At 39.6% G+C, this 12,797-nt stretch overlaps 1 protein-coding gene across 11 annotated transcripts in view; it reads left to right on the top strand.

The window, feature by feature from the left end:
- The window catches only part of GTF2I (general transcription factor IIi), a 113,076-nt gene that overhangs the window by 36,701 nt on the left and 63,578 nt on the right, over window positions 1-12,797 (top strand). For all 11 annotated transcript variants that reach the window (XM_055339430.1, XM_055339432.1, XM_055339436.1 and 8 more), the window contains exons 7-9: window positions 2,800-2,854; window positions 3,334-3,377; window positions 12,644-12,721. In XM_055339430.1, coding sequence (XP_055195405.1) covers window positions 2,800-2,854; window positions 3,334-3,377; window positions 12,644-12,721 — 177 coding nt within the window. The remainder of the gene's footprint in view (window positions 1-2,799; window positions 2,855-3,333; window positions 3,378-12,643; window positions 12,722-12,797) is intronic.

The following is a 12,797-nucleotide window of genomic DNA, read 5'->3' on the forward strand; positions in this document are numbered from 1 at the left end:
ATTCTTATGCTTTTGATCTCATATCTCGGATCATCCATTGCCTATCACAAGGTCATGAGAATGTGTTATGTTTTCTTCTATAAGTTTTTATATTCTGAGTTACTACGTTTAGATCTGTGGTAAGTTCTGAGTTAGTTTTTGTATATGGCACATGATGAAGGTGGAAATTCAGTTTGCATGTGGCTGTCCAGTTGTTCCAGCACAATTTGATGAAAAAAAAAAAGTACTTTCTTCCCAGAAGTGCTTTGGGATTTTTGTTAGAAAGTTAGTTGAGGGCAGCCCCGGTGGCGCAGCGGTTTAGTGCTGCCTGCAGCCCAGGGTGTGATCCTGGAGACCCGGGATCAAGTCCCACATCCGGCTTGTTGGGTGGAGCCTGCTTCTCCCTCTTCCTGAGTCTCTGCCTCTCTCTCTCTCTCTCTCTCTCTCTCTCTGTGTCTCTATGAATAAATAAATAAAAAATCTAAAAAAAAAAAAAAGTTAGTTGAGGGCAGCCCCAGTAGTTTAGCAGTTTAGCGCCGCCTTCTGCCCAGGGTGTGGTCCTGGAGACCCGGGAGTCCCACGTTGGGCTCCCTGCATGGAGGCTGCTTCTACCTCTGCCTGTTTCTCTCTCTCTCTCTCTCTCTCTCTCTCTCTCTCTCTCTGGGTCTCTAATAAATAAAAAGTCTTTAAAACAGAAAGTTAGTTGACCCTGCCTGTTTCTGAGCTTTCTACGTCATGGATCCTGTTGTGTGTGAATCAGGATAGTTTAACTCTGCAGTCTGAATGCTTCTTATATCTTCATCTTATTTTTCTAGCCAGAATGTCCAATATAATATCGAATGGAGGTGGTGATAGGAGCCTCACCCTCTCAGTATTAGGAGGAAGACATTTTGGCTTTGCCAATATGGTAGTTGTTGTTTTTTTGTAGATGTCCTTTATAAGAAAGAAAAGCTTTATTGCTTTGTTTAATTTTAAATTCCAAATTTTCTTAAGCAGTATTTTTTTCCTGAAGTGTTCTAGGTTTTAATCTGCCATTTGTACTTTTTGAAGTCTTCTATAAATTTCTTTTGAAACACTGGGGTCTGGTTGTTAACTAAAGAATGTTTCTTATAGGGTGCTTACACCAGGTGGTACAAGCAGGAGGGTTTGTATGACTGCTTTTTTTATCATATTGACTCAAAATAATTGGAAAGTTTTGATTGTAATGGGATGTTTTCCAGTGTGTAAAGTTTTTGATAACTTTGTTGAGTTATTATTATTATTATTAAAGGTTTTATTTATTTGAGAGTGTGCAGACAAGCGGGAGGGGCAGAGGGAGCGGGAGAAGCAGACTCTCTGCTGAGCAGGGACCCCAACTTGGGGCTTGATCCTAGGACCTGAGCTGAAGGCAGATTCTTAACCTACTGAGCCACCCAGGTGTCCCTTGTTGAGTTATTATTGGCATAAAATAAACTACACATATTTAGAGTGTAGAGTGTTTGTTGACTTTTGATGCATGTATATACTGTGAAAACCATCAATACAGTCAAGACAAGGAACATATCTTTCACCCCAAGTTTGCGGTCAGCCTTTGATAATTCCTGTCTTTTGTTTCTCCTACCCTTAATCCTAGGCAACCATTGATTTTGTCACTGTGGATTTATTTGCATTTTCTAGACTTTAAAATAGAAATTGAATCATAGTAGGTACTTTTTTTTGTCTTATTTTGAGATTTATGCCTGTTTGTGTATCAGTAATTCCTTATTTTTCCTGATGAGTATTACGGTACAGGTACACTATAATTGTTTACCCATTCACCTGTTCATGAAAATTTGGGTTTCCATTTCTTGGCTTTTATAAAGAAAACTACTGTGAATATTTCAGTGTAAGACCTTATGTGGACACACATTTGAGTAAATACCTAAAATTGGAGTGGCACATGGTATTTACATAAATAATTCTTCAAGAACGTGCCAATCTGGTTTTTAGTGTGATTTATTTCATTTGGTGGTCCCACCAACATCGAGAGTCCCAGTTATTCTATATCTTCATTCACATTTGGTGGCATCAGCCTCTCTTTACATTTTAATTTTTTTGCAAACATAAAATTCATGGGCTTTTTAATATAAAATTCATGGTTTTAAAGTGTGCAGTTCATCTTGTATATTTACAAGATGGGCAACTGTCACCTCAGTCTTAATTTCAGAATATTTTTATCACTCTCAAATAGAAATCCTGTATCTGTTACTCAGTCACTGTTTGCTTGATGTATCCCTAACAGAAATCTTTATTAGCACTCCTGTGTCAGTATAGGCTTCTTCTCTACTGTTGGAGTAATAGTGCATTGGTGTATTTGTTTCACTGATAAACCTATGAGCTTTGGGGCACCTGGGTGGCTCATTTGGCTAAGTGTCTGCCTTTGGCTTAGGTCATGATCCCAGGGTCCTGGGATCGATTTCTATGTCCAGCTCCCTGCTCTGCGGGGAGCCTGCTTCTCCCTCTCCCTCTGCCTGCTGCTTCCCCTACTTGTGCTCTCTGTCAAATAAATAAAATCTTTAAAAAAATTATGAGCTTTTTCCTTAAGGGGGGAGGGTGCTGGTGGGTGAGGGGGTGAAAACTGTTGGATGGTCATCATCCCCACTCCCCTTCCTTTGAGGGAAGAATGAAGGACATTGTTATGTGGATTCACACTGCCGTGTACCCTCCACTACTGCAGCGTGCCCTCCACTGTGACCTGGAGCTGTGGACATCCCTACCCTGCTTACTCTCTGTTGAGGACCTTTGGAAATATTAGTTGAAAGTGTTGGCAAAACCTAAATCTCACTATTTTTTTGTACATAGGTGGTCGCGTAATGGTAACAGATGCTGAAAGGTCCATGCTGTCTCCAGGTGGAAGGTAAAAAGCAAAGTTCATCAGTACGCATAAACCTGCACATCCACATCCCGGGGACTTTAGTTTTTCGAATCTTGGGGAATTAGAACATTAAAAGGCCCGTATCACATGTCTTGAGGGTTAATATTTAGCTGATTCATTTGGGGTTCTGTGAAAATGCAGTGTTTGACTGAGTAGCTCTGGGGGGAAGCATTTAAGATAGGTTGATAACCACACTGGGAAGAGGAGGGCCTTAGAGTAACATGGAATTTGCAAGTTATTATGTTATCCTATGTCGTCAGTCTTTTTTCCCCCAAAAAAAGTTGATTGGAATTAAAATACTAAATTCAGTGGACAGGTTATCGTTATGCAAGAGATAAATATGTAAACTTAAAAAGTTGAGTCAGATTTGCCTTGAGCTTGGTCAGGTGAGTGATTTTGTGTGTTGGTATGTGGACAGCCCGCACCAGTGCAGAGCTTCATTAAGGCTTTTTTCCTTTCAGCTGTGGCCCCGTCAAAGTGAAAACTGAACCCACAGAAGATTCTGGTATGTGCTTGCTAGTGCTTTTAGAATCTGTGAAATAAAAGTAAGGGAACCTTTTCCTTAATGTAGAAGATTGTATTTTGACTTATTTTTTACTGTGATGTATTGATGAGAAGCAGACAGAACAAATTTGTTCCATTGGTGACATTGTCTCTTAATGTTACCAGATACTATACTAAAACCTGAAAAAGTTTATTTACTGAATGGTAGCCAGAAGTTTGTTGCTGATTACATGTTTGTAAGCAAATTTGTTAATAGGTTTTGCCCCCGATTACATAGGAACAGTAGTGTAAAATGTCATCTCTTTCTGCAGTGCTTTTTACACAAGCCAAGCAAGTAATCTTACTCTCCCTGCCTCCCCCCGTCTGCCACCTATTTCTACTCTCTAGGGAGACTGCTTTTAACTTTATGCTGTTTTTGGTGTTCATTTCCTTACTTTTAAATGTCATGCTTGTACTCTTATTTCATATATATTTTTTGGGTAGCTTTATCGAGTGAGATACAGCCAAATTCACTTAGCCCTAAGTATAAAATTCGGTGGTGTTGAGTACACAGAGTTTTGCAGTAATCATGACAATCTGATATTGGAAAATTTTTATCATCCCAGATGGAAACCTGGTGCCTAAGTAGAAACCATATTCCCACCATTAATCTAATTTTGGGTTTTGTAGGTTACCTGGACATTGCATTGCATATGAGTAGAATCATACAATATGGTATTTTACATTTGCCTCTTTTAAACTCTGCATCATGTTTGGAGATTCATCTTCAAAAATAGTTGTAGTGTATATAAGTAGTTCATACCCTGAATATTATTCCATTGTATAGATATACTACCTTTTCTTAATCCATTTACCATTTGGGCATTTGAATTGTTCGTACTTTTTGGCTGTTTTGATAACATGGCTGTGAACATTCACATATTTGTCTTTGTGTGGAAATAAGTCTCTCTTCATTTCTCTAGTATACATAGATACCCAGGAGCGAATTGCTACTTCTGTGGTAACTGTATACTTATAAGCAACTGACAAATTGTTTTCTAGAGTGGCTGTACATTCTTAGCAGCAATGTATGAGGTTTCAGTTTCTCTGTATCTTGGCTAAATGTGGTAATGTCTGTCTTTTTTGATTATAGTCATTCTAGGTATTCTCAAGTGGTATCTCATTGTGTGGGTTTTTTTTTTTTTTCCTTTATGCTCTTAAATAGACATTTTATTTTTAGAGCAGTTTTAGGTTCACAACAAAACTCAACAAAAAGTATAGAGGGTGTTCTCATGTACCTTCTACTCTCCCTCCCACTATGGACATCTCATATCAAAGTGGTATTAAAAATGATGAATCATTATCACCTAGCATCTGTACTTTACATTAGGGTTTAGTCTTGTACATTTTGTGGATTTTGATAAATGTATAATGATGACTTGTCTGTATCATACAGAATAGTTTCACTGCCCTAAAAGTCCTCTGACCTCTGCCTTTTCATCTGTCTCTCTCCTCTAACACCTGGCCATCCATCACTGATCTTTTTACTGCCTTCATTGTTTTGCCTTTTCCAGGATATCCTAGAACTGTGTTTTTTTTTTTTTTTAAGATTATTTATTTATGTGACATGAACAAGGGGAGGGGCAGAGAGAGAAGCAGGCTCCCTGCTGAGGAGGGAGCCTGATGCTGGACTCCATCCAAGGACACGCAGATCATGACCTGAGCTGAAGGCAGCTACTTAATCGACTAGCCACCCAGATGCCTCTGGAACTGTGGTTTTAATTGCATTTTCCTAATGATGTTGAAATCATTTTATGTGCTCATTAGGTATTCATATATTGCCTTTGATGAAATGTCTTTTTAAATCTTTTGCTCATTCTTTAATTATGTTGTTTCTTTTCTTTTTGGTTATTTTTTCATTTTTTTTTTTTTAAAGAGAGGGAGTATGCAGACAGAAGTGGGGGTCAGGGGGAGAGAGGGAGGAAAAGTAGACTGCCTGCTGAACAGGGAGCCCAATGCGGCACTCAGTCCCAGGACCCTAAGATCATGACCTAAGCTGCAGGCAGATGCTTAACTGACTGAGCCACCCAGGTGCCGCTATTTATTCCTTATCGAAATAGAGCTGATGTACAGTGTTTTGTTTTGTTAGTTTCAGATTTATAGCATAGTGATTAGATAATTCTCTCTACATTATTTAGTGCTCATCATGGTAAGTATGGCCATCATCGGTCACCATACATCATTACAATATTGACTATATCCTTTATGCTGTACTTTTTATACTTACTTAATTACTTTATAACTGAAAGTTTGTACCTTTTAATCTTTTTTTCTCTGTTTTGCCCAACCCATCACACACCTTCCCTCTGGCAACCACCAGTTTGTTCTCTATATTTAAGAGTCTTTGTTCTTTTGTTTTGATTTTTACATTTCACATATAAGTAAAATCATATGGTTTTAGTCTGACTTATTTCACTCAGCCTCATGCTCTGTAGATCCATCCATGTTGTCACAGATAACAAGATTTCCTTCTTTCTTCTTTCTTCTTTTTTTCTCCCTTTTAAAAAAATTAAGAAAAATTATAACAGTTCTTTATGTATTCTGGATACATTTTTTTTCCCCCAGAAATAACGTTTTGCAAATATATTTTTCTACTCTGTGGCTTGTGTTTTCATTTTTTATGGTGTCCTTTGAAGCCTAAAAATGTTTTCATTTTGATGGAATTCAGTTTTTCAATTTTTTTTTATAATTTGGGCTTTTGGTGTTACATCTGAGAAAAACTAAACTCTTTGCCTCACCTGAGGTCATGAAGAATTTTACACTACTGTATTTTACTTGAATTTTATGGTTTTAACTCTTATAATCTAAACCTCAAGCCTGTTTTGAGTTTATAGTTGTGTGGGTTGCCAGGGAAGGGTCTGATTTCATCCTTCTTCATGCGGACATGCCACTGTCCTCGTGTCCTTTGTTGAAAAGCTGACCTGTTCCCATCGGATCTCCTCAGCACCTCTATCAAACAGCAGGTGACCAAGTGTACTTCTACAACTATCAGTTCTGTTCCCCTGAACTCTAATGTCTAGCCTTAGACCAGTAGCACACTGTAGGTCATGTTGTTTGAAGGTTTGGTTTTGTTATGTTAACATATGGAAAAATGAGGATATAATTATTTTACTATCTCCCAGTACTCTTCCCCTTTTCCACTCTGACCATATAGGTAAATTGATTTTTACTGTTCAAGTTCTTTGGCAACTGAGCATGATCTTGGGCATTTTACATACGTTTTGCTTTTTTGCCATGTTCCATTTGTAGGGCACAAGTGGTTTAGCTTATTTATAAAACATACAGCTCTTCATGACTTGATTATAATTCTGTTGTTAGGATTTTTTTGTTTTTCTGGTTCTGAGTGAAAGCATCTTCATCTTGTATTTATTTATTTATTTGAGAGAGAGCACCCATGGGCGAGAGCACAAGTTGTAGAGAGGAAGAAGCAGACTCCTTGCTGTGCTTGGAGCCTGATGTGGGACTCAGTCCCAGGACCCTGAGAATCATGGCCTGGAGCTGAAGGCAGGTGTTTAACCGACTGAGCCACTGAGGCACCCTGCAACTTTATCTTTAAAAAATAATACATAATTTTAAAAGATCATTGTATTATTACCAGGAATATATTTTATAATTAGCTTTGGTGCTTGGCAAAGAGAAATTGACATTTACTGCGTTTTTGTACTGAAGGCATATATAAACTGTATGATCTAATAAGCAGAGGCTATAGCTGGAGTCCAAACATTTGAATTTGTAAAATGCAGTTTTGTGTCACTGCAAAATAGTGATATTTTCGGTTTGACCTCTTAGGATGGAAGGCAGTTTTCAGTTTTGTTATGTCCATGTTTGCATTGTTGCAGAGCCGATCTTTTATTGTGCTCTCAAATTAGTTAAACCATTCTCTGGGCTGCCTGACTGGCTCAATTGATAGAGCATAGGACAATTCTTGATTTCGGGGTTGTAAGTTCGAGCCCCATGTTGGGTGTAGAAATTTTAATAAAAAATGAAATCTTCAAAAAAAATTACCTTATGTAGTGAATTTCAGACTTAAGTTTCATCTAGGAACACAAGGATATTATTAGTAAATCTCTAAACTCACTTTTTCTTGTTACTAAAATAATTAGAAATAATATATCATCTGAGTAGATGATAAGAAGGCAGCAGAAACCTTTAACCTGGGGCACCTGTGTAGCTCAGTGGTTGAGCGTCTGCCTTTGGCTCTGGTCATAATCCTGGGGTCCTAGAATTGAGCCCTGCATTGGGCACCCCCCCAGGGAGCCTGCTTCTCCCTCTGCCTATGTCTCGGCCTCTTTCTCTGTGTATCTCATGAATAAATAAAATCTTAAAAAAAAGAAATCCTTAACCTGATTGATTGGACTATCATACATAATTGTAAATGCCAGCCCATCATTGTGTTTAGTAGAGAACCACTAGAAGCATTCTTTGTATGATGAAGAAGCACATTTCACCAGTTTCTTACCAGTGTGCTAGTACAAACCAGTAAAAGAATGAGGTTTCAGTAATTAGGAAGTGGAGGGCATCATTAGCTTGTACAGACAATAGGATTGTGTATTTAGAACACCAAAGAGAATCAACTAGAGCACTTGAAAACAAAATAGTGAGAGTCTGACTTGACTTTGTGAAGTGTGAAAAATTGCGTATATATAATTAGAGTTCAGATTAAAAGCATTGTGGGGGGAAAATTCAGTAATCATCCGAATGATTTCTAAGTACCACATAAGACTAAGAGGAATTAAATATGAAGGATGGCAGAGTCAGCCAAAATGTGTCAGAGACATGTGAGATGCAGGGAATGGCTTCTTGCAGGACATATGACAAGCGGTTGTTGTAGTGGACTTACGGAGAGCCAATCCAAAGAATAAATGATCAGAGATTCAAGAAGCAAGAGAAAATGCTTAGTTTTGTTAAAGAGAGATAAAAACCCAACAGAGGTGGAAGTTGTACCAGCAGATTGGCAAACACTCTGCTCATACTCAGTAAAGAGTAGGTGGACATGGCAGCTTTAAAAATTCTTGATGACTGCTTAAATGGTTGCTTTATTATGCAGATGATGCTTTGGTAATTCTTGTCATTTCATTTTATTCACTATTTTAAGATTTTATTTATTTATTTATTTAAAATGTTTTTTCTTTATTTATTCATGAGAGAGAGAGAGAAAGAAAGGCAGAGACACAGGTAGAGGGAGAAGCAGACTCCATGCAGGGAGCCCGACGTAGAACTCGATCCCAGGTCTCATGCCCTGGGCTGAAGGCGGTGCTAAACCACTGAGCCACCGGGGCTGCCCTTAAGATTTTATTTTTAAGTAATCTCTATAGTGAACATGGGGCTTGAAGTCACAACCCTGAGATTAAGGGTTGTGTGTTCCAACTGAGATAGCCAGATGCCCCTTTCTTATCATTGAAGGTACACATGTTCTTTGATCCTTTGCTGCCTTACAAAAACGGCACTTAACCTACAGCTCCATCAGTGGAATACCTGCTGATAATGCAGGTGTCCAGAAGACAGAGTGCTACTTAGTTGAGGAAATGCTACCATGGTGAATAGATGAATGATACTGTAGTTGTTTAAATTTTTTTTTAAGATTTTATTTATTTATTAATGAGAGACACACAGAGAAGAGAGAGAGAGAGTGTGGCAGAGACACCAGCAGAGTGAGAAGCAGGCTCCACGCAGGGAGCCCGATGTGGGACTCTGTTCCAGGGCCCCAGGATCATGCCCTGGACCTAAGGCGGTGCTAAACCGCTGAGCCACTGGGGCTGCCCAGTTGTTTAAATTTTTATCTTAAAGTGTTAACATTTAGAAATTATTGCAGACTTTTAGGAAACCCGCACCATGTCCGGGAATTTTCCCTGTGTCATTGGACATAAAGTTGCCAACATGATGCCCTTTCACTCTTTGAAGTGTGTGATTCTTACAAACCAGGACATGGTCCCATGTTGCCACAGTGCAGTCATCAAAATAAGGGCAATAAGTTACTCCCATCTAATTATCAAACCTTTCTCAAGTTTTGCTATTGTGTTTGTGGATGGCTTCTTTACTCTGGAGTGTCTCCTAATCTTTCTGGGTCTTCTTCCTGTGACCTGGGCATGTTTGAAGGAAGTATCTAATATTTTCTCATGACTGGATTCATGTAATGCCTTTTTATTTTATTTATTTATTTTTAAGCAAAAGTATCATAGAAGTGATACTGTGTTCATTCATAATCAGGTGGTGATTTCTCTTGATCCCTTTACTGTTGGTTTCATTTATGAGATGAAAGTTAGTTTTGAGAGGCTTTTCCTCTATGAACTTACTCTTCTTTTCCTTTGTAGTAATTATATTTGTGGAAGTTTCTCTGAGACTCTAGAAATATGTGCCACTCCTCATCAGGCTTTCCATTAAAATCAGTTTATTACTTTCATATGTTTCTATTTTATTCAACACATTATTATCAGTATTTATCTTGATTTGCAAATAGTCCTTTCTTTGGCCTTTGGGAGCCACTTCAAGAAGTCCCAGATCCTTTCCCTGGTCCATATGTCATCTATCATTTTAGATAACTTTTTTTTAAAGATTTTATTTATTTATTTATTCATGAGAGACCTAGAGAGAGGGACAGACAGACACAGGCAGAGGGAGAAGCATGCTCCACGCAGGGAGCCCGAGGTGGGACTCGATCCCAGGTCTCCAGGATCAGGCCCTGGGCTGAAGGTGGCGCTAAACCCCTGAGCTACCCCGGCTGCCCGATAACTTTTATCTTTCTTGTAGTAGAACATGGTCAAGGTTCGTCTCTAATCCCTCTCTAGTCCAGCTCTAGTATCAACCATTTCAAGAAGCCGTGGTTCCTGAGTGATATTGAGACAAAAGGATCTTGGTGCTGGGTGTGCTGACTGCAGTTGGGATGTTACTATTTCTAACAAAGCTTGGGAACCTATGTGTGTGCCTTATATACATGTGTTTGTATACATGTAAATATATCTATGCCTCCATTTACATCTCTATTTTTCCATGCCCATATTTTCAGTTCTTGACATCCCAAGGGTTCCTTCCCCTCCTTTTCCTGTATAATTCCTGTCTGTTGCAGTGAGGATCCTGCTAGTCAGATATTCTTAATATATTTACTTCATTGGGCCTATGTCCTATTTTGTAGCCCATGGCTCCTTGGCTCACTCCCACTGTGGCCCTCCCTGTTGGGCTGTCACCACCCGTGCTTGCCCACTCATCTACCTCCGTCTCCTAAAGCCCTCCTTGGTGTCCCCTTAATCTCCTTTAAGTCCTCTTCTCATTCTGTTGCACAGAACCTACCTGATACGGCTGCCTACATTGTTCAGTGGCATCTAGTGGCATTTGGGATTGGTAGTTGGGGAAAGAAGCAGCTGTGTTTTTTTGTTTTAAGATTTTATTCTCAGAGAGAGAGAGAGAGAGAGAGAGAGAGAGAGGAGAGGGACAAGCAGGCTCCACGCTGAATGTGGAGCCCGACTGGGGACTCTATCCCACGCCCCTGAGATCACGACCTGACCTGAAACCAAGAATCGGACACTTCACCAACTGAGCCACCAGGCGCCCCAAAGGGAAGCTATATTAATTGTTCCTGCCTGTGTGCTGGTGTGAGAGAGGGCAGGTGAGGAGAGAGAGACAGAGAGAGAGAGATCAGGAGCTTTTGTGTATGTTACAGATAGACCAAGTGTTACTTTTTTGAGAGATGTACGAGAAAGATAGCATTGAATATCTTATTGGGAAGGAAGTATTTGAATCTATGCCACGGTTTTCTGTTTAGCTTTTAGTTGATTGCACCTAAATGATCATTTTGCTAATTGTTCTCTTTTATTCACATAGTCATTTCTTGAATAGTGTGTATCTAAAAATAAACATGCTGAATTGAGAAAAGTCCTATTTTGTTGAATTCTTCAACCATCTTTATGTATGGATATAATAGCATCATTATCAGAGAGGTTTCTTTTTTCTCCCTTATACTTTGTATCTTAATATTCTCAATTTAGGGCTACCTGGGTGGCTCAGAGGTTGAGTGTCTGCCTTCGATTTGGGTTGTGATCCTAGTGCCCCGGGATCGAGTTCCACATTGGGCTCCCCACATGGAACTTGCTTCTCCCTCTGCCTATGTCTCTGCCTGTCTTTCTGTGTCTCTCATGAATAAATAAATAAAATCTTAAAAAAAAGATAAAATGATGCCATCTTAGGGTGCCTGGGTGCTCAGTGGTTGAGCGTCTGCCTTTTGCTCAGGGCATGATCCTGAGATCCTGGGATTGAGTCTCGTCCCTAAAGGGAGCCTGCTTCTCTCTCTGCCTGTCTCTGACCCTCTCTGGTTCTCCTGGATAAATCAATAAAATCTATAAAATAAAGTAAAACAAAACCATCTTAACCTCGGAGTGTTGAGTCATTACAACTGAAGTTTAAAGGTAATTTCCTTCCTCCTTCCTCCTTCCTCCTTCCTCCTTCCTCCTTCCTTTCTCCTCTCCTCTCCTCTCCTCTCCTCTCCTCTCCTCTCCTCTCCTCTCCTCTCCTCTCCTCTCCTCTCCTCTCCTCTCCTCTCCTCTCCTCTCCCCTCCCCTCCCCTCCCCTCCCCTCCCCTCCCCTCCCCTCCCCTCCTCTCCCCTCCCCTCCCTTTTCCTTCCTTCCTTCCTTCCTTCCTTCCTTCCTTCCTTCCTTCCTTCCTTCCATTCAGAGGGAGGAAGAGGGAGAGAAACAATCTTAAGCAGGTCCTATGCCTAGCACGGAGCCTGACACAAGGCTCCATGTCTCAAACCTGAGATGATGACCTGAGCCTAAGGCAGATGCTTAACTGACTGAGCCATCCAGATGCCCCTACAGGTGATGTTCAGTAATTTGTGAAAGTCTTTTTCTATTTCTTAAGTAAGCTCTATACCCAACATGAGACTTGAATTCATGATCGTGAGATCAGGAGTCCTGTGTTCTACTGACTGAGCCAGCCAGGCACCCCTGTAAAAGCATTCTTAATGGTGGATGAAAAGAGAGTATGACTAATTTTCCTCAAATCTAAGAATAAGGATCTCAGAGGAAAAAGCAGATCATCTCAGAAAATTAGTAATATTGTTAAAACATTGTTTAGGTTGGATTTTAGATGGTTTTTGCCCCTTTGCTACCTAGCAAACTTTTGTCCTTTCAAAGTCTTCATTCATTGCTCTGCATTATTTAGGTAGGAGAGATTTTCCTACACCATCTAACTGCATGCCCTAATGTGTAATTATATACTTTCATTTGCTTTTACAGGTATTTCTCTGGAAATGGCAGCTGTGACAGTAAAAGAAGAATCAGAAGATCCTGATTACTATCAATATAATATTCAAGGTATACCATTCATGCATTTTTTCTTTCCAGAGTTGTTGGTGGTTAAGATTCAAATTTATCAATTGCCTGAATTCAT

The sequence above is a fragment of the Nyctereutes procyonoides genome, unplaced genomic scaffold (assembly GCF_905146905.1).
Source record: "Nyctereutes procyonoides isolate TBG_1078 unplaced genomic scaffold, NYPRO_anot_genome, whole genome shotgun sequence".
Taxonomy (NCBI): Eukaryota; Metazoa; Chordata; class Mammalia; order Carnivora; family Canidae; genus Nyctereutes; species Nyctereutes procyonoides.